General features: G+C 31.8%; 1 protein-coding gene across 6 annotated transcripts in view; it reads left to right on the top strand.

Moving 5' to 3' along the window:
* LOC129798278 (protein roadkill) overlaps positions 1-22,287 on the top strand; it is a 268,894-nt gene that overhangs the window by 215,829 nt on the left and 30,778 nt on the right. For 4 of the 6 annotated variants that reach the window (XM_055841338.1, XM_055841339.1, XM_055841334.1 and 1 more), the window contains one exon: positions 21,497-21,662. In XM_055841338.1, the coding sequence (XP_055697313.1) occupies positions 21,585-21,662 (78 nt within the window). In that variant the 5' untranslated portion in view covers positions 21,497-21,584. Of the gene's footprint in view, positions 1-13,283; positions 13,830-17,357; positions 17,547-21,496; positions 21,663-22,287 lie in introns of those variants that run through there. The other 2 variants (XM_055841335.1, XM_055841333.1) reach the window with 2 other exon arrangements.

Raw genomic sequence — 22,287 nt, forward strand, 5'->3', positions numbered from 1 at the left:
GGCAGACAGAAAGAGAGAGAGAGAAACCTAAAAATGATTCTCTTTTAGCACAACATTTCGTATGTAGGTTTTTTTTTTGCTTCACCAAATGGCTCAAAGTATTGCAAAAGTCTGGTGTCCGACTTTAAAATTGTATATATAGTCGGAGAAGTGATGTAAAAGAAAATTCGATAATTGAATTAACTTTTCCATTAGCATTTTTCGCAAAAATTTCATCACAAAACGTGGATACTAATGTCAGTTTTTTTTTTATTAATCTGTGTGTGGCTTTATCATTTACCCCTGACGCCAGCTCTTAACTATGATTTAATTTTTGCGTAGTTGATTTCGTCATGAAATAATTTTGCACGCAGATCTTAAAAAGAAATTAGATTCAGTACATAGTGAAATTTATCAGGAAATAGGTAAGCATTATGATGAATTTCACTTTCAATGCAATATCAAAAATCGCTTATATAAAATCTTGTTGATTTCATCATCCCTCTCGTTATAGAGATTCTTGTAAATTATTGATTCTTGAGTCTATCATAACACTGAGAAAAAAACGGGGGTGCGATTAACTCTTTTTCCTCGTAACTATTAACACTTTTTAGGTGTAAAAATATATCAACATTTTTTAATGTTAATTTTACACCCTTTTAAGCGTAAAATTAACATGAAAAAGGGTAACCTTAACCCCTAATACACCTAAAAAGCATAATATTTACACCGATTTCGGATCAATACTGCAAGATAAAATAAACATTTTCGGAATGTTATTTTAACTTTTTCGGATTTCTCTCAGTCAGGGTTCAAATAGTTTAAATTCTAGGCACTGAGAGTAATCTGAAAAAGTTAAAATAACATTCCGGAAATGTTAATTTTACCCTGCAGTATTGATCCGAAATCGATGTAAATATTACCCTTTTACCCTTTTTAGGTGTATTCGGGGTTAAAGTTACCCTTTTTTCATGTTGATTTTACCCTCAAAAGGTGTAAAATTAACATTAAAAAATGTTGATATATTTTTACACCTAAAAAGTGTTAAAGTTATGAGGAAAAAAAGTTAATCGCACCCTCTTTTTTTCTCAGTGGGGGAAAGTGGTTTGCCTTTGAATGCGGCAGCCTTTGAACTTGACAATTTATTTTTTTCATTTATTTCAAAAAGCAAAAATTCTATTTTGTTAATCGAAGTTAATAGAAAATACTTAAAGTTGTATTGACTATAGTTTAGAGAAAAGGGTTTTTGCTTTGGAAAATAAGAGAAAAATTGAAATATTCTAATACTTTCCCCTATACATGAACTGCACGAGAATTAAAAATGCCTTTTTTGAGTTTCGAACCCGATATTCTAATCTAGGGTGGAAATGGGATACCTTCGAAATTAGACTTTTTCCTCGTACTTTTAAATGGAATTGAGTCTTTCCATGGTATCTGTTCCATTTCAAAATTTGATAGAAAAGCCCAATTCATAAAGTGCCACTGTTTAAAGATGCCCCACTTTCCCTTATTTTCTCTTGAGAATACTCCCCGGATACGACACAAGGATTAACACTGATTTCAAATTTCTAAAATTATATCAAATTTTGAATATGTTTTTCAGAATGAAAAATGTTAAACAAAAATTGGGATAGTTTTTATTACATAAAGAGCATAAGCATTTTAAAGGATATTTAGGAGAAACTGGGCCATCACCAAATACGGGGTAGCATCAAACACTAATTTTTATTTCTAAACTATTTGGACTATCTTGACCATTTTTACAGTGGACAAGCATCCCTATAATAAGTCTTGTCCACTGAAGTCGAATATTCTATTAAAAAATTGCAGTGTTTGGTGCTACCCCGTGTTTCGTGGTGCCCCAGTGTCCCCTATTTTTATTTTTTTAATAGGACCATGTTATCAGATTGAAAAAAATATTATTGAGCTTTAAAAAAAGAAAAAATCAAATTGCATGTTCCTAATGTTAACAAAAGGGTGTCCCTAGACTAATCTAATATACAATTTCCTAATTTAACGTTACTCCCTATAATTTTTCTATTTTCTTTTGCAAAACTCTCTCTGTCTGAATTAATTTGAGTTTTGAGAAATTCAACAAAACTGGTATATACACTCAATATTCAATTAAATACACTTCTTTTATAACAACTTACATCTTAACTATCGTTTATTGAACAGAGTATAATCAACTCTTTGCACACATATTTCAACCAATGAGCCCGATGAGCCTTTTCTCTTTTCGGTGAATGGATTTCATGAAAAATTTCTTACTCTCAGAAAGAGAGAAAGAGTTACAAACTCAAAGATTATTTCTTTTTCTTTTTTTGGTTAAGAAGTGCGGGCGATGAAAAAGTCATGGATATAATGGGAAAGTGTTTTGGATTTTTGTGAGAAACAACAAAATTATGTTTGTTATGAAAACAACAAGAGAAAGCGAATTGATTTTGTCTCTTGGCACTTTTTTGTTTTACAAAAAAAAAAAAAAGAAACATTTCTCCAAAGGTGCATTGGCGGAAAATTTTGCCATTTCCTCAATCTCTCTTTTAAATATACGAATATCTAGCATCTCCCACACACTTTCTGATCACTGATTGGTTTGTGTTATGTGAGCAAGCCTGGTGAAAACTTACACACAGTGTCGTGGTTAAAATGATGGCGCAACTAAAATATAGCTTTTGGTATTTAGAATGGGATTTTTTTTCAAATTTCCTTGTAAGTTTCACTGAGAGTGTTCTCAAAAGTGAAAGTTATATGCAAATTCTACTATTTATGTTGGATTATTGCTATTAGGAATTACTTTATGCAAATAGGGTCTAGGGGAAAGCTTTCAGGCTTCGTACATACTCTGGCTTCGAACACTTCATATTTTCCCATATTCCTTTAATGCTACTGACTTTCGCGAAATGAATGTCTTAATACTAGCTATTAAAAATGAATGAAATCATCAGGGCCAATTTTTTGCAAAGTCAAAAAAAAAACATGTTTTTGGAGGGGATAGGGGGTGGGGGGTACTTTGGGTAAGTTAGTTCGATAGAGAATGTTGACTTGTGGGGGGTCACCGAAGACCGGAAGTCACTATCTCTTACCGTTTAGCAGCCAGGATGGAGAAAAATTGAAAAAAGTCGATTGTGTAAACTGCTCTCTCTTGGAGTTCGAGCAGTTAAAAATAGCCATAGATCAAATTCAATAGAGAAATATGAGAAAAAGTATGAAGTGTTGGAATCCATAAAGCATTCTTTGAGTCTTCAGAATCTTCAAATTTTGAATTTTAAAAATTAAATAAAAAAAATTATACAAATAATGATATTCAGATCATAGTTTTTATTCAAAATCGGTTTCGTGAGCTAAAGAAATGTCATGTTTACTTATCGGTTCGACCGTATGGGGACTGACATATTTCCAGTTTGAATTTCAAAGTGTCTCGGGTGTCAGCAAGAGTATCGGTCTTCCTTTACTTAAATAGAAACACAAAGCAACAAGACGCATAATTTTCCTGTTCTATTATAATTCTTCTTTTAATCACTAAATAATTTCTTAACAGCTTTTTAATATGGTATTTCATAAATTTTCCCAGCCTCATGCGAATATTTTGTTCGAAAATTCGAAATTGGAGTTTGAAGTCTTCGAGCGTCAACAACATTTTGATTATTGATCTTTTAGCCAAAACACTATTGGAACATCAAACTTCAGGTGTGTGGAACGTGTGGAACGGTATATTGTACGGATGATTTATTTTATTAAGCGGAGACACGAACCATGAAATTTTAATTTTTTAAAATATATTTTTATCGAAAATAATACAGATATTTAAGATAAAATAGAAAGACAAGCGTTATAAGAAGTTGAAATTTATAAAAAAAAAACTTGCCTTACCGCTGTATATCCCTTTAAAATTATTACACTCGGCTCTTCGTTATCCGGCTGACGTGGGGACAAAATGACATTTTGGTTTTTTGAATCTGGTCAACGTTTTTATATTTTCTGCTGTGGGAATTTGTTTTCTGTCGAAAAACAACAGAATTTTCTTTGTGGTGTGTTTATGTTTCATTTTGTAGCACGATTGTGTGTCAAAAATTTTGATAAAATTAAAATAACACATTAATTCACTTTGGACAAACTGCATGCTTCGTAAAAAATCGTTTTGAATACATCAACTGCCAGCGTTTGGCAGCTGTCACCCTGATAACGAAGTGCTGGATAACGAAGAGCCGTGTGTACGTGGCTATAAGGTTGGTGTCTTGGCTAACTTTAGTGCAAATATAAACTTTAGTGCAAATAAAGTGCAAACAAGTCTACTTGCGCATTTGCACTTGCGCATTGAAAGGAGGAAGTTATTTTATTAAAAAAGTGCCAACTATGCAATCTTGAATCGATATACAACAAGTAGTTTTGTCGCAATCAGATAGATGAATCAATATTGATAACAAATTTCTTATTAAATGTCCATTAGCTATATTTTTTGCATTTCCGATGTTATCCAATTGTAAGAAATATTTTAAAATAATTAATAACTAAAAAAAAAACTAGCCAGACACCAGAATTATAGTGAGTGTAAGCGATTGTTGGAACACAAATCCACTATCCCACTCCACTGCCACAGTTTCACTCGACATCGTGCGCGATATGTTCTCAATTTCCGCTCAGTAGATTATTTAATTTCATTTTTATGTGTGGCGGCATCATCGATTTGTGACGATGATTGCCTTCACAAACTCAGAATATGGATTTGAGGTTGATTAATTGACATTCGATGGTTGCGGGGATGCATGCGTGCATCATCGTCTTATGTCAATGTTTTGAGAGAGTGATAGCGTCCAAAAAGAGACAGATTGGAAATAGACCATTTTGTTGAAGTTGCTAGTTCAATAAATAAATAATAATGAAAAAAATGTGGAATGGAAAATGAAATAATAGAAAATTACTGTATGATGGCACATTGAGGTGATTTTTCTGCAATTCTACCATCTTTCTCAAATAGTCAAGAAATGTCTCTTGAGAGCCACATACTGTGAGAGTCAGAGAGAAATGGTGAAAGAATTAAAGAAAATTTATTATCACAGTCGAGTGAAAATGCTGGAATATCTTATTATTTGAAATTTTTACCCATAAATTGTCAAGAGAAACAAAAAAAAAACTGAATTAATGGTGTGATCTTATCCCATGACTTGTTAACTTGTTTTACAAAATAAGGCAAATGCTTTTTATTTTAGCATGTTTCAACATCCCTCTGATGTGCATGTATTTAAAAGAGAAAATTTCTCCAAGGAATGTTTTCCGGCTCTTTTTTTTTCTTCGCATTATACATAAATATATCATAAGACATCTTCGTTTTTTTTCTCTATACACTTTTAAATTTAAGTGATATTACAGCATTTAGTGGGAATGAGATTGAATGAGAAGAAGAGGTTAACAAAGTTTGAGCAACTGCCAAGTTCTTGCTCACAGTGTTTATTGCTTGGAATTTCTCCTCAGAACAAAATTAGATGATTAAATTATCCTTCAATTTGTTGTTGTTGTTGTTAGTTAGTTAAGAAAGAAGATTCTGGAGGTGAGAAAAAAAGAGAAACGCGTACAAATTGGGTGTCAATTAGTGATAATTGAAACGTTATGAAGAATTATCGCTAATTCTTCTATAATAGAAGAAAAAAACTGCTTCAAAACAATTTTTTAAATGATTTTCATCCATTTCTGCGTAGACTTAAGTATTACTATATACAATATATAAAATACATATATGTGCATATTTGACTAAAATTATAAATTCTCTGTTTATTTTTCTGTGAATTCTCACTCTTTCTTTTATTATCAGAGTATTTGAACAATCGTCAAATGAATGCCTTCCCACACCTAACACATTTTATATGTATACATACATATTTTCTCTGGCAGCGGTATTTTTTCTCAGATAAATCGACATATATATTTAACGATTTCTTTATTTACAATGTGACCTTGGTCGTCAGGAAATATTTTCAAGTTCACAGAAATTTATATTTAAATTAAACAAAAGTCACGACACATTATGCCGAGAAGGGAGGGTAACATGACGAATTGTTTTTTTTTTTTCTTTTCTTCTGGTAAAAATTCAATTATTCTTTGAATTTTCTTTTTAATTATTGGCTTCGCAATGGAGCTTTTTGCAAAGTATTTATAAGTAAAGCAGTTCAAAAGCTTCTGATAGGAATATTTTACATTTACATTTTTCTCTAAAGCATTATGGTACACAGAAAAAAAAATATTTTGTAAAAATGTTCGTAAATGTTTGTGAATTCCCATGGGGGAGTTACAAATATGTTCATAAAAGCTTATACTTTTTTCACAAACATTGTTCGTAACATGATCACTTAACGAGCATTTTTTGTACTTTGACATACATTTGTTCGTAAATGTTCGTAAACACAAAAAATGTTCGTAAAATTTTGTCATTTGTTCGTAAATGTTTATTTTTCTGTCGAACATTTTACGAACATTTACGAACAAATGACAAAATTTTACGAACATTTTTTGTGTTTACGAACAAATGTTTGTAAAAGTACAAAAAATGTTCGTCAAATGATCATGTTACGAACAATATTTGTGAAAAAATTACAAACTTTTACGAACTTGTTTGTAGGTTATACGATTCACGAGCATTTTGTAACTCCTCCATGGGAATTCACAAACTTTTACGATAATTGTTAAAAAATATTTTTTTTCTGTGTACCATTCCAATGAAAAGTGATCGTGTTTTGTTATTAGCACTTTCCTATTCTCAACTCCTTCTACATAATCGACTTTCCTTTGAATAGGTTCCAGTCACGACAGTTTTGTTGTTTTTAGAACATAACGATGAATGGGAAAAGCTATCAAGACACAAACCAATAGAAAGAAATATCGATAATGCAGAAGCACTTGAGAACAGTAAACGGCTTAAAAAACATATTCATTTTTCATTGGAATAGCACCATCATTCACTTGTAAATAAATATTTGATTCCAATAAAATATTTAAGTCTCATCATTTTGATTGGCTGGTGCTTTTAGTGCTTTCAAGCTCTATAGCTAATCAGAAATTTTTTTAAAAGTGAGATCTAATGGGGTACGCACAAATCCTTACGTTACGCAATATGTTTTTGAAAGCCTTTTGCAATAGAGAGATAGCTGATTTCTGTATTATTTACTCTTGCTGAATTATCAAATAAAATATTTACAAAGTAGAAATAATTTAATACATATTGCACATTATTTGCAACAATTTTTTTTTGTGAAGATGCGTTAAAAATGTCAATAAAAGCAATTAAAGTAGTCTCCGTATTCTTTATCAATCAAATAACCGGTTTCTAAAACAAAAAGTTATTAAATGTTCATGAACGGTCACTCAAAATAATTTCTGTATTGTAAAAATACTGAAATTTGACCTTTTAGTAAAACTGAGTAATATACAGTGCTAGCTGTCTCACTCACTCGCAAACGTAGTTTCATAAAATAACTTACAAGTTTTAAATAAGTCTGCCATGTATTCTGTAATATGCTCAACGCATAATAACTTTTGTTTGTAAATATTTTTTCAAAATTTCCTATGAGACTGAGCGAGATGACTAGATCTAGATTTCACTCACTCTCATTGAAATCTCAAAAACATGTTTACAAAACAAAAGGTATTGTGCGTTGGGCAATACGCAAAGCACAATTGTTTTTATTTATTAAAATTGCTTTGATACATAATGCCCAACGCACAATTTTTTTTGTTTTCTAAACATGTTTTTTACATTTCAATGAGAGTGAGTGAGATCTAAATCTAGTCATCTCACTCACTCTGATATAAAATTTTGAAAACATATTTACAAACAAAAGTTATTGTGTGCCGGGCATAATGCCCAACACACAATAACTCTTGTTTAGTAAACATGTTTTCGACATTTCAATGAGAGTGAGTGAGATCTAGATCTAGTCATCTCGCTTATTCTCATGGGAAATTTTGAAAACATGTTTGCAAACAAAAGTTATTGTGCGCTGGTCATTTGTCATAATGCTTAACGCACAATAAATATTGTTTTGTAAACATGTTTTTGATATTTCAATCAAAGTGAATGAAATAGAGATTTATTCATCTCACTCCCTCTCATAATAAATTTCAAAAACATGTTTAAAACAGAAATTATTGTGCACTGAGCGTAAAATAGATTTTTTTGTCAAAATGTCTTTGACATTTCACTGAGAGAACAAAATTTAGATTGTTATCTCTCTCACTATCTTAATGTGAGTCATAGTGAATGAAATGTAAATCTATTCATCTCGCTCATTCACATAGTAATTTTGAAAACGTGTTTACAAACAAAAGTCATTGTGCATTGGGCGTAATATTAGTCATATCGTTCTCACATATACGGTTTCGAAAGTTTACACAACAACATCAGTTGGGACTTTGATATTATTTTTTTTGTATAAATACAACATCTCTGTTATAAAAAGTTTTATAGTAAAATACGTGCACTGCCCATTAGAATAATGTTTTTAATTTTTCTTTTTTTTTCTTTTAAACAATGTTACTACCCAGATGTCCTCTATATAACTTTTGTATAAAAATACTACTTTATTGCTTTGAAATCTTTGAATTTCATCGATTTTCTTGATTTTACATTGAAATAATCATTCGTCTTGCCATAAAAATGAAACTTTTTAGGAAAAAGATGTGTTTCTTTCGGGAAGTTGCCACTGCAAAGAATTTCAATAGATTTTTATTGAGGTAGAAGAGATGTTTTTTTGTCGGTAAATGCGGTCTCAGGTGATGAGTTTTAAAAATTATTTGATGGACTATTCCAATAGAAATTCCATAGATGTTATGATGGTTCAAAATAGGTGCCCTGCAAAGAATCATTGAAATCCATTAAGTTGAACAATATTTGGGTATATCTAATCAATCTCTAAAATCTTCCTTTTTACATGGTCTTCCTGAATTTTATATGTTTTTTGAGGTATTGTATGAATTCTGTTTTTTTTTTTTTTTGGATCATACATGTGTCTCTCTATCCTTGGGCTTTTTCATCCTCTGAGAAAATCAATTTCATATGAGTGAAGGAGCAGACAATGTCAAAATAAAGGTCATGTTTCTCGTCTTCCTTTCCATAGGTTTTTCTTTCCTTTTTTTCCAAAATGACGCTATATATTTTTTGTCTTGGTTTTTTTTTATCCCTGCGTCTTGTGATGGTGGATCCGAGTAGGAGGAGTATTTTAGGAATTTCTGTATCAAATTGCCGTCATGTTGGAAAGAGAAGATTAATATTGACGCACAGTGAATGTCTATGGTGGAGAAGACAACAGGTATGGAAGCTTTTTCTCCTTGTACCTCCAACCTTGGATTATTCACCAATTTCTTGGGAGATTTGGTTCTTTTTTTTGTCTCTGATTCAATGAGCAGGATCTCCTTGAAAGGCAATAGAAAGCTGTAAGGGAAACCTCTTCTTCCTGTATATCTGGATCTTTATTTTTTTTTATATGGCTTATGTTTAATTCACGGATCCTTTTTTGTGTCCTCGATGTTTCCCATTCACTTAACATCTGCTCCAATCGCCACATGATGTAATGAAATTAGACACGATTGCTTATCTCACCTTCTTGTTCATATTCCGGGTTTTATAACACTACGGTTATTGATGTGAAATTACAATTTTGTCTTGGATGTTACTCTCAATTATTGAAAACTGAAAAAGAAACTTTAAGTCTTGGAAACTTGAAGTAAAAGCTTCAAGTAAAAACTTTGGAAGAAGTACTACGGAAGGGCCAATAGGATGTTTTTGTAAGGAGCTAGATTAAGCTCGAACACTTCAAAATAAATCCTTTTAAGAGTAAATATTTTATAGACGAAAAGTTCTACAGATCCTACAATACTTGTCCCTGAAATCCAAAATTCAAACTTGACAGATACCTATTTTCTTATCTAGTTTTCGAACAATGAGAGATTTGGCTAGGTCTTCTAGATAATTGCTGACGGAAGTAGATAAACTGTTTAACTTTGAAATTCAGTACAGTGATCCAGTCTGGCTAATCGATATCACATGGAAATACTTCATAAAAAAAACAAAAAAATCTTTACACGTAATTAATAAAGAGGAAATCGGTGGTTAAAATACGTGCAGAACAGTCTGAGATTAAATAATTGCGGCAATATTAATAATGAATAATATTTCTTAGGGTCTATGTGCTCCTTATGACCAATACGATAAGGATCAATAAAGATGATAGGGACACCGGTGTCCCTATAGGGTTAAAGTGTGAACAAAAGAAAAGCTTTCAAATAAGTTAAAGTTGCTTTTCTTTGAGGGAATTTCGAACCAAATTCTTGAAGTTCGAATTTTTCAAACTAAATTCTTCCTGACCCTTTCTTGTAAGGATTCATCGTCAATTGATTGCCATTTTTCTGTAATTCCGCTTCTCTTAATGAGTTGGTGTTCTGACCCATTCAATTGGTTGACCAGAGACTGATTTAGCCTCATCTAGTCTAAGCTTATACGGGCGTCAGACCTAAGGCTTAGCCATATCGTTTAACTGTCCTATTTTCTTATCAATCGCGATATTTTGGAAAAACTTAATTTGGATTGGATTATAAGTAACCTATTAGGTTCTCAAAAAGTACTAAAAGTGCTCGCTATTTAAGGTTTTAAAACCTTCGGAAACTGGGCTAAACCTCAAGTCTGAAGAAGACCGTTTTAGATTCGGCTCCTAAGGACTTTATACGGGCCAAATAGTCCTCATCCTTATATTGGCGTTTATTTTACAGAAGTAACCTCGTAATTCAGATTTTCCATCCTTTTCAAGATAAGACCGATTGTGATAAAACGGTTAAATTAAGTGATCGTTTCACGGTGCAAGGGATGCAATTGCTCTGTAGGGGAATTCTGTAACAGTATGACAATGTCATATGACAAATTTATTTATTTTTATGTGGTTAATTCAGGAAAACTCTTCGGAAATACGAGTTAACATCGATTACTGAGTGCTTTAGAGCTTCTTGCAATGGTCATCCTATACTGACCGATTTTTAAATTTGTCATATGACTTTATCATATTGTTATAGAATCCCCTTTCCGATGCCTGTCGCTTACAGTGAATTCTGCAAGAGCTTGCGACTAATAATTCTATACTGAGAAAAAAAGAGTGTGCGATTAACTTTCTTTTCTCGTAAGTTTAACATTTTTTAGGTGTAAAATTAACATGAAAAAGGGTAACTTTAACACATAATACACCTAAAAAGCATAAAATTTACACCGATTTCGGATCAATAATGCAGGGTAAAATTAACATTTTCGGAATATTATTTTAACTTTTTCGGATTTCTCTCAGTGAATAGTCCATTTAGAAATCTTACTTGTCAGAAAGCCTAGGGTCGGAGGAACGTCTGTTCGACAGGGAACCCCTATTGACACTTTTGTCAAAATGTTGAAAATTATTTAATGTATCTAGTAAAATATAAGTAATGTAACGTTTTTTCTGTAATATACCTTTTATTATAAACAGAGATGTTAAAATTTCATATCCCAAATGGTATAGAGTAGGGTGTCAATAGGTGCTGACACAATTTTTCTTCATGAAAAATCTTCTTGTCTCACCTGTAAGTCAAAAAGGGCGTCTTTACTCTACGTCTGCTTAGGGATTGATAAAATTTTGCGAAATTCGTTGACCTCGAAAATTTGTTATTTAATCTTGATAAGACATTATCATTCTCTTTTTCTTTTGTACCTTTTCACTGCTCCGGTATCAGAGCTTCAATATCACACACAATGATTGTGGGAAATGGTAGAAGAAACAGTAAAAAAAAGCCACGAATTTCCTTGTTTAATCACCATCAAAAGCATGACTGATGATATGGCGTGTACGTGACAAATGTAGTTAATAATATATTTTCCATTTTATATTATATACATGATGTCTCATTTGATTTTTGCCAATGTCGGTGATGGTCAAAGGGGAATTTTTTTTATTGTACATAAACACCGTCATTTCTCTATAATTGTTTGGGCCAAATTTGGCAAAAGCTTTTTCTTTTGGCGGCAACATAGCTCCTGTCCTTGGGGATATTGTATGTATTATTTAGCATATGGCTTTTTCTTAGTCTCTGAAACTGTGGTGAAGAACGTCAAAGAAATTGAGAAATGGTCAAGAAGAGGGATAGAGAGGTAGATTAATTTGTGGTCAGAGGAAAAAGTATACTTAGAAAAATATAGGTGTAAAATATACATCAATTTGGGTTTGATTTTAACGCAAGATTCTAATTCAGAATTGAATAGATGTAAATTTTTCTATGAGCCAAGGGTAAATGAGAATTAAAAACATTCTTTCTGAAGAGTAAAATTGATTTGAAACGCTCTATTCAGGGTTATTTTAACACCAAAAATTATCAACCTCGTAGAATGTACTTACAGTTCATACAAAGTTGATGCTAATTTACACTGACTGAGAGAAATCCGAAAAAGTTAAAATAACATTCCGGAAATGTTTATTTTACCCTGCAGTTTTGATCCGAAATCGGTGTAAATACTATTCTTTTTAGGTGTATTAGGGGTTAAAGTTACTCTTTTTCATGTTAATTTTGCCTTTAAAAATGTGTAAAATTAACAATAAAAAATGTTGATATATTTTTACACCTAAAAAGTGTTAAAGTTATGAGGAAAAAAAGTTAATCGCACCTCCTTTCTTTTCTCAGTGTAACTATATTTTTCTTTATTTTGGTGTAAATTCAAACCTCAACGTGTATATTCAACCCATTTTTCTAACCCAAATTCTTTAATCTCTTTATTCTCAGTGTATGAGAAATATTTAATTCTTTATCTTGGCATCGTCTTCGTCAATCTCCTGAAGAGCCTTGAGGGCATACATTGATCCAAGACCTTTGTTTGGGGGGTTATTAGGGGAAGATGCAGAGAGGCCAAAAACTGAAAAGAGAGCCAAGAAATTCATTTTTTGGACAATAAAAGTAAATCCTTGGAGCTTTTGTTATGTCCATTCGTCCTGCTTTTTTATTTTATTCTTCTTACAATTTTAACCTCGGTCCACCTTGTGAGGATGATGGTGCTTTGTTCATATGTATGTGTCTCGTTTTTTAGGAATATATGTAGTCACCTTAACAGAAATTTTTTCTTTTCCTCAACTTCCCTTTGCCCAAAACAATTTCTTTATATATATTATACTCTGGACACTCTCTCAAAGATGCATAAGTATCTGTCGAGGAGATTTTTTCTGCTGTTTCTTCTTCTTCTTCTTTTTCGGTATATATCTCGGATGTTCCCAAGAGACAACAAAAAAATCTTTTTGGGGTATCAACGCCACAGAGTTGGTAATAAATCAGTTTTGCTGGAGAATTTGTCGAGTGAACTTCGGGTCCGTTGGTCTTGCTAGTCGTATAATATAATATTCCATGGTGAAAAAAAGGTTTATTGTGGAGCAAAAAGAATTGTTGACGTGTGTTTTCTCCTATAATACCAGATAAATCTATACACGATATTTAATACTGTGTGTTTTTTTCTTCTTGTGATATAAAAGGAAAGGAGAAAAGAGTGAAAGATTATAGTGATGAATGTGTAAAAAATTAAAATATGGAAATATTCCATGGATTTTTCAGTGGCTTCTTCTTTAGAGATTCCCAAGCAAATCTGCCTTCAGTATGAATAGAAAGGATTTCCACTGTGAAGTCCTAAATCATACGTTTCATTTTTTTTTTTTGTATTAAATGTGCCTTTACACTTCAATGAAGGGAAATTGAATTAAAATATTCAATTTCTCTCTCTCTCTTTCACCTTTTTCATTTTGGCGTCTTTGTGTGCGTTTGGAGCACGTGGAAATTTTATTTATGCATTTCTTCATGAATCAATTTATCAGGTAAACCACAGAGAGACTGAGAGAGAGAAAGACTCTTAAAGCTATATCAAATTTATGTTGTAGTAATAGATGATAATATGATGAATGAATTTGTGGCTAGATATAAATTTCTCTGTGGAAGTTTAAGTTTTAACTAAAGAAAATGTCATTAGAAGTTGCTCACTATTGCTAAAATGTCGTCTAAAATCAGTCGTTTTCCACCCACCATACTCCCAAGATATATTCATATAACTATATGGATTCAATGAATAGAACAACAAATTTTTATGTCTGATATAATTTTTAATGGGTATTTGAGTGTTACTCTTTTTTTTCTTATTTGCTTTTCCTGGTGTAATGGCAAAGAGATGGAAGAAAAAAATACTGTAAACCAGATTCACGGTCAAACTAATTAAATGATTTTGTGGTTTTTATCAATTTACGCTTCTGAAATTGTCGTGTTTAGATCTATTTTATGTCGCACGTTGTACTAAAATGCGAGACAGAAAAAAGAGTATTTCTTTCCGTGTTAGGGGAGAGAGGGGCTAAAGTAGGTAAAGCAATTTTTAATTGAGGAATATGCCGCAAGTAGTGCAATGACGTAGATTGCCTGTCTCTAAAGGTCTCTATAATAGTCTCTACACACTAAAGAAATTCATGTTCATATTGAGCAAATTGAGTAGGAAAAACGGTCAAATATGAACACAAATTTCTCTGGTATGTGGAGACCTTAAGCCACATTATAATGTCCAACGCACAATAACTTTTGTTTGTAAATATGTTTTCAGAATTTCCTATGAGAGTGAACGAGATAGAGAAGGCTTAAATCTTAAAAATGTCGTATGTCAAAATATATTTCGTTTTCTGAGGTAAAGACATTTGAAGCCACGTTTAGTCATGTTGCAAAAATTTCTGTATATCAAAGTTTAAAATGTCCTTCTGACTAATTTGAAAGAAAACCTTTAGAAGTTTAACATTTTTATTTTAGCTTTTGTATTGTGAAGTTTGTTACATTTTTTTTATTAGGGGTCAATCTGGAGTATGATTGCCCCAGTTACTGTTTTGTTTAAAATAAATCGGGCTTTGAAGACCGATTTAAAGATTTAATGTTTAAAGATTTATTTCAAAATTGAGGGTGTGCAATGTGCATTCTTAAACCGTAAAGCAAATATTGACAGTTGTCTTTTCTAAATATTTCGACAGATAAATCAGCATTTGTCGTTACTTCATTCTTGCGATTTTGAGATATAAACATATTTAAAATCTGCGTAATTTTCTTTATTTAACTCACAAGAAAAAGAAACATATATTTGTTGTAATTTACATTTTTAGTGAAATTACGACAAATTTCTATACATTATTTTTGCTAATATACATTTATTTGATAATTTTTAACTGCCTGAACTCCACGAGAGAGCAGTTTTCACAATTTTTTTTATAAATATTACATTTTATTCTCTTAGTTGATTTTTTTAAGGTTTATTCATAATTATCTTTTAAAAATCTTTAAGTCACTATACACCCTAAAGTTTAAACGCTTCTAATTCAAATTTTGAATTAAGAGGCTAAAATACTTAATGGTCATATTCGAAAGATTTTTCACGTATTTTACAAGAAGTATGGTTTACTGTTATCTTCAGCCCGATAGAGCAACCTCATACGGAAGTAAATAGTTTTAAACCCTCTATAAAAGTTTTAGTGTATCTTTAAATTACTTAGGGTAAAAGGAACGCCTATTGACACTTTAAAAACTCGTGTCAGGACCTATTGACACCCTACTCTGTGCCATTTGGAATACGAAATTTGAACACTTATCCTTATCGAAAAACGTAGATTAATGAAAAAACGCCATATTACTTACATTTTATTGAATACATTAAATAAATTTCAACATTTTGATGAAAATGTCAATAGAGGTTCCCTGTCGAAGAGGTGTTCATTCTACCCTATTTATTATTTTTCAATCTACAAGAAGCTAAATTGCGCGATTTTTACAAAGAAGTATGTTCCTCTATATAATCAAAGCAAAAAAATCTGTGAGTTTATTAAATAAATTCCTAATGAAGGTAGAGTAACGGCATTACTTATGGCCTGTCTTAACTTATAGCCTCGTCGTAATTTTTGTAGTGAAAAAAATGTAGTGTCCTATTAAAACACGTAAAATATTTTTTTAATTTTGAGGTTCTTCGAAATCATTCTGTGGCATTTTAAAGTTTTTTGCAAGAAGGCCATAAGTAGTACCTCCACCCTACTAGATTCTACCGAGAGCGGCGCTGCTAACTGTTCTCAATTCTTATTTGTCATTTTTTTAAGTAAAAAATTCGGCTAAATTGAATCACAGCACATGACTGTTTTTTATTAATGTTTTTTTTTTCTTATTTTTGTTTATAAAATTTCGGGTCATAATTTTCAATATTTTAGAAACACAGGTGTTTTAAGACTAATGAGATGTCTCTTAACATTAATTCCTAGCCGCATTGTCGTACTACAGTCGTTTTCGTAGATTGTTTTTCCCCACATTCCCCTATAACTTTTCTTTTTATTCTGATTAGTGTAAACAATGTAAATTTTGATTTAATCTTTAGTTACAAACCTGTAGCTGAAAAAGTTCTGTTCTGTTGGGAGGGTTTAAGGTAAACAACCATGGCTCCAACGCAAAATTTAATTAGTTGAAAATACGTCGCTTTGACGTCATAGCGACACCCTAGTACCTTTCAATTTGAGTTGAACCCTTTTTGAAGCCCCTTCTTGTATTTTATCTCTTCATCTGACTGCTGTGCAAAATCTCAATTTTTTGAGTTCAATGTAGAAAAATGAACGTGCAAACTTTTTAGAAAGTCGCATTTTATACTCAAGGGAAACATTTTTATGCTACAGAAGGTTGTGTACCGTCTACCCTTTTTTTTCTTAAAAGAAAAATTATAAAGTTGCGTGCACGTCAAATAAGGAATTAATAGAGTTCACTAACTATCCTTGAAGATGAACTTCATGTGGAGAATCTTCCAGAAAATGTTTATATGTATTTTTTTTTCTTATTTTCAAGTTCCCTAATCAGTGTTTTATATATGGTTTTTTTAATGTGTTTTATTAGAGCTTCGTCAACTTGTTGAGCATTTTGCCTTTGTACGTTCGAACCAATTTTTTTTTGTACACTGATAAGAATGGGTGTGTGTAAGAGTGGAAGAGAGTGAGATGGAAGAAAATATGATGAGGAATAATTAACGAAAATGTCGTGTTATCGTTATTTGAGGCAGGGGTAACCTTGGTTTGGGTGTAATTTTGGCATTTGAAGGACAATTCTAATCGATTGTGTGACTTTTTATCATCCCATTTCACTTGCTCCCATGCTAAATTCCAATGAAGCTATCTCTAGGCACAAATTTTTATGTGATTTTTTGAGAATTTAGTGTAAGAGCCAGTGCCCCGAAGTTCATAATTTTATTTGATCTTTTTTTTTTATTGTTGGTTGGTTCCTAGTGGTTTTAACAATTAAAAATTTATAGGATTGTTGGTATTATCGAATGTTGGGAGAGTGAGAGGGTGTGATATCGTGTGGGTATGTGTGAAAGATAGAGCAAATAGAGGGAATTTTTGCGAAATATCTTATGGTTGGAATAAGGCATGGTTCACATAGCATTTGACCATTGAGTTATTATATTGGCATCCAACTAGTATGGTTGCTCGAAGAGGTTTACGGTCATTGGAGTGTGTGTGTTTGCTGTGGAATTGTGCCAACAGGTAATGATGAAAAATAAATGTGATCATTTGAGGACGAAAAATTACGAAAGTAATTACAATTAAGGGATAATACCTTGTTTTTACTTATTAGTGTTTCGTGCTTATAATGTGTCTCTCACATGAAACTTTCCACTACGTGTGGGATCTTCATAACATTCGACTCAAAAAAAAAAGACATAAGGATGGAACCCATACCCTATGTTATGTGAGTGGTACTATAACCAAAAAAAAAAGTGAAGCAGGTGGTGATCAAGAAGGGTACGTGCCCTAAATGATCGTCCTCATTTCTACGTTTCTTCAAGTTAAAAATTTTCATCGTTTGCCCATCTGATTATTTCCATTCGCTCTTCTTTTTGTTGGTCTGCTTTTTTTAAAAACAAAAAAAATATATTTCTTTTGGTCTGAAAATTCAATAAAGAGCAATTTTGGTGTGAGAGTGCAGAGACAGAAGAGACATAAGAGAAAAAAAAGAGAGAATTTGTGCCATTTTTTAAACCAAGTGTATAAAACCTTTTTTTTTTGGTGTCCGTTTGGTTTTTGTCGTGCAACGTCTTTCTGAAAAAAATATTTTTATTTATGTGCACAATTTTTGTGGATGGAAAAAGAGAAAGAAGGTGAAGTCAGAAAAAGAAGACGATGTAGAAAGAATAAAAGAAACCATCGGAGCAGATGCTTTATTGATGCAAAAATATTTGTACATTGAAGAGATGTGAATGAAAAGATCTTGTGAAACAAAATAAAATTGAGGAAAAAAGACGAAGAAAGAAACGCGGTTGGAAAATAAAAAGATGAAGGATTGGGAGCATGCTAGCTTGAGGAGTTGATGTTATATTACTCAATAATTGTTCTTTATTGGCCACTTTTGAAAAGATAAATAGGTGTTAAAATGAAGAAGGTGACATGCGGTTGAAAAGGTTATGAGACACGGAGAGGAAGAAATTATTAAATTGACAAAAGTCATTAATTTGACAGAGTGACATGATACTTATTTCGTTATTTATTTATTTATTTTTTGGATGAAGGGTAAAACATATTGACGGTGAAAATTATATTGTCAATTGTTTTTTAATAACATGGACAGACAATATTCCATCATTATCATTGGCCAATTTGTATTTGAACTTGCAATAAGTTCAATCTTGAAATGGGTTTTTAATATTTCGTTTATTCATGCAATATCTTGAATATTTTAATTATTTTCACTTGTTTTCATTCCTTCCATTTCGTTGTGTGAAAACTCATTAAAATAAAACCCTTATTCTTAAGCAAAACGTATCGTAGATTGTGCTACTTGATTATGTTATGTCCTAGACCAGGCCTGAACTAAAATAAAAGCCGAAGAGAATTTGGTGGTGCCTGTTGAGATTCTTCGAAATGCCGCGAAAATTCACTTACTTAGAGAAAATGAGAGGTTTTTTTGAAGTTAAAATTGCTTAATTTCTTAAAGTTAAGTCATTTTCACAAGAAAATCATTTTTACAATTTAGTTGAATACAGTTATTTGGGTTAATTGTGAATAATTGTCGATATTACAATAATAACATTGGGATGAAATTTTGAGCTGGAAGACTCATATTCTTTTGAGCTGTCCCAAAATTCAGGATAGATTTGAGAAAAACCCTTTTGTACAACTCTATTTTGGTTAATAAGGAATGCAAAAGTACATCTTACAAGAAGGGACACGACCTGCTAATAAACATAAATTAGAGAAGAAAATTTGTCGCATTTTAGAGATTTTTTGCAACCGCAGCGCCGCCAGACGTTTGTCACAGTTGAATTGCGCGCGATTTAAGAACTTTCCATTTGAAGTGATATTTGCAATTTGCATTTAATTTCTTTGTATTTCTGCCAGATACAAGTAAAAGGATGTGTAGTGAAGAGCTACCCGTCTTCTGACAAAGATATCAAGAAGACAATTTTTTATGTGAGTTTTTCTTCCTATTATGTCTTTTTGGCGCAAATATATTCATCATGGCACCGTAAATAAGCGTGATTAGTGTTACCAGAACAGCTATCTGCAGTTTCTATTAGAATTATCATCACAAAATTTCCGATATTACACGACTTTTAACGAGCACAGGTTTGTCCTAGACAGACTTACGGCTTAAGCACAAAGACGGCTAAGTGGAAAATTAATGGAAATCTAGTCTTATCAATATTTTGATTACAATTACGTTAAGCCGTCTCTCGGCTTAAGCCATATGTCTATCTAGGACATCACCATTCCGTTTTGATTTTAGGGGCTTTTATCCTAAAATTAAAATTGCATTTAGATTGTAAGAAAGAATCAAAATATAGTTAGAAAAAGAACTTTCTGTATTCCAAAAATTCAATTTTTATCATTTTCTTAAAATAACTTTTACATTTCGTCTTCTTAGTATAAGTCTTCATTCACTGTTCTTAAATATTGGAAAACTATCTATTCCTGAAGCCAATATTCTGTTCAAGACATTAAATGCAAATACATTCTTTCAAATGAAAATATTTTCAAAACGTTCATATATCCAATAAAAATTATAATTTCAATTGTATCTTTAATAAATTTTAAAAAATGTATTGAAGACAAAGATATTTTTGTTGGAAATGATTAAAATAGGACGGACAAACTAACAACCTTAAACTCTTTGTATTTGAAATTTATTTCATGCCGAATACTGGCTTTAGGCCTAATGTACTGGACAGACCTATGGCTTAATCCGAGAGACGGCTTAACGTAATTTATCATCAAAATAATGATTACACTGGACTACATTCCTATCCGTTTTCCACTAAGCCGTCTCTCAGCTTAAGCTTTATAGAATTGTTTTGACCCAGGTTTAGTCGAGGTGTAGCCCAGTTTCCGAAGATCTCAAAATTCAAAATAGCAACAAATTTTATTGATTTTCCAGAATATTTTAGGTAATTTGTCCCTAATAATCCAATCCTTAAATAAATTTTTCCAAATATCTTCACTAAAGTCATATAGCACTAAGCCTCAGTTCTATAGCTAGAATAATATGGGCTTCAGACCTATGGCTTATAGACACTTGGCTTAACCGCTCTAATTTCCTATTATTAATGATTTTTTGAAGAAAAAAAATTAACTTAGGATTGTATTAATTAAGATAAATGATCTATTAGGTTCTCAAAAAGTAATAAAATTGCTCGCTATTTAAGATTTTGAGACCTTCGGGACCTGGGTTTAACCTCTAGTCTGAAGACCGCTTAAGTCTATCTAGGGCATAAGGTTTATCCATTTATTTTGTACATAACGATATTCAAAAGTAGAATTTATAATAATTTTTGACAAATTGATAAAATATGCCTTTGTCAGCTCTATCAAAATAATTTCGGAAAAAATAAAGTCATTAAATCTTTTATTAATTTGAACAATTGAATTGATGCTATATATTGCTGCAATATTGTCACTTTAATAGTCATTCTTTCTTCCAAAGCCAAGTGACATAATCTTCAAATATATGTATATATAGTGAATGCGTATGTGGGAGGAAATGACTGAATGATGATGATGATAAAGGAGCTCCTACCAAAGACATTCAATTTCATTTTATTGCGTTTCAACTGCACTGAAGATGAAGTATAATGGTCTTTGATTGAATTTTCAACGTGATATGGCCTTCTGATGAAAGAAAATGCCTGTGAGACGTAGAAAACATTTCTCAAGTTGGAGAGGAAGAGAAATAAAAATAAAAGAAAGAGTCACAGAATTGCTCCATACCGATAATTTCTGGACGTTTTTTCCACGTACATTCTATTCTATATTACATTATATACAGTCTTATCAGACTGATTGATATATAAGAGAGTATGTTCAAGATGTTTTTCTTGTATTTGTTTGTAATTTACTACGGCCGTGTCTTGCCACTTAAATAAATAATGTACTCAATGGATAAATGAGACTTTCTGTTGGTAATTAATTAATTTTTGGACTTTGTTTTTCTCTTTTTGCAGGTTGCCGGTCGTGAGTGACTGTCCGGCAGGTCAAACTGCTAGAGTTACATCCAACCTCCACTCTTCCAGTAGCAGTAGCAGTAGTACAATGGCGGTCAGTAGAGTACCGTCTCCACCGTTACCGGAAGTGAACACACCAGTTGCTGAAAATTGGTGCTACACTCAGGTAAGTTTTATAAAATATTTTTTTAAAGAGACTTTCGATGTGTATTAAACCCTCCAAAAAAAAAGAACTCTTCACAATTTATCCATTGATGATTATGAGGTGCAAAAGATCACTTTGGCGAGCCAGTGAACATCTCATTTTCTCATTTAACTTAATCTCTTTCCTCAACACTTTTTGCTGGATTATCTTATGTGTCGGTCTCACATGTCATTTTCACCATGTGAATAATGTTCTCCAGGTGAACGAAGAACTCCTTTGTCCTGAAGATGTTTTACTTGATTAGTTGCTTTGTGGCTGCATTTCTGATGAATCACTTAATCCTTTGGTTATTTACTGGGAACTCTTAACAAATTTTTACCTATTCTTTCATGTTTTTTTTTCTGTTTTGTATGAAGTTTGTAAAAATCAATCAAGATTTACAAGGACTACTGGTAAATTTATTTTATTTTTGCAGTCCAATTTGTCACAAAATTTGTGTTCTAAGAAAAAATCTGGTTAGGGATTTTTAAGCCTCAAAAACGTGTGCAAGATGCCTTATATACATTATCCAGAAATTACCAAAAAAATTGCAAAAAACTTAAAAAGTTAAGCTACTTTTAATTTTATGTTTTTTTTTTGTTTTTAA

The sequence above is a fragment of the Phlebotomus papatasi genome, chromosome 1 (genome assembly GCF_024763615.1).
Source record: "Phlebotomus papatasi isolate M1 chromosome 1, Ppap_2.1, whole genome shotgun sequence".
Lineage (NCBI taxonomy): Eukaryota > Metazoa > Arthropoda > Insecta > Diptera > Psychodidae > Phlebotomus > Phlebotomus papatasi.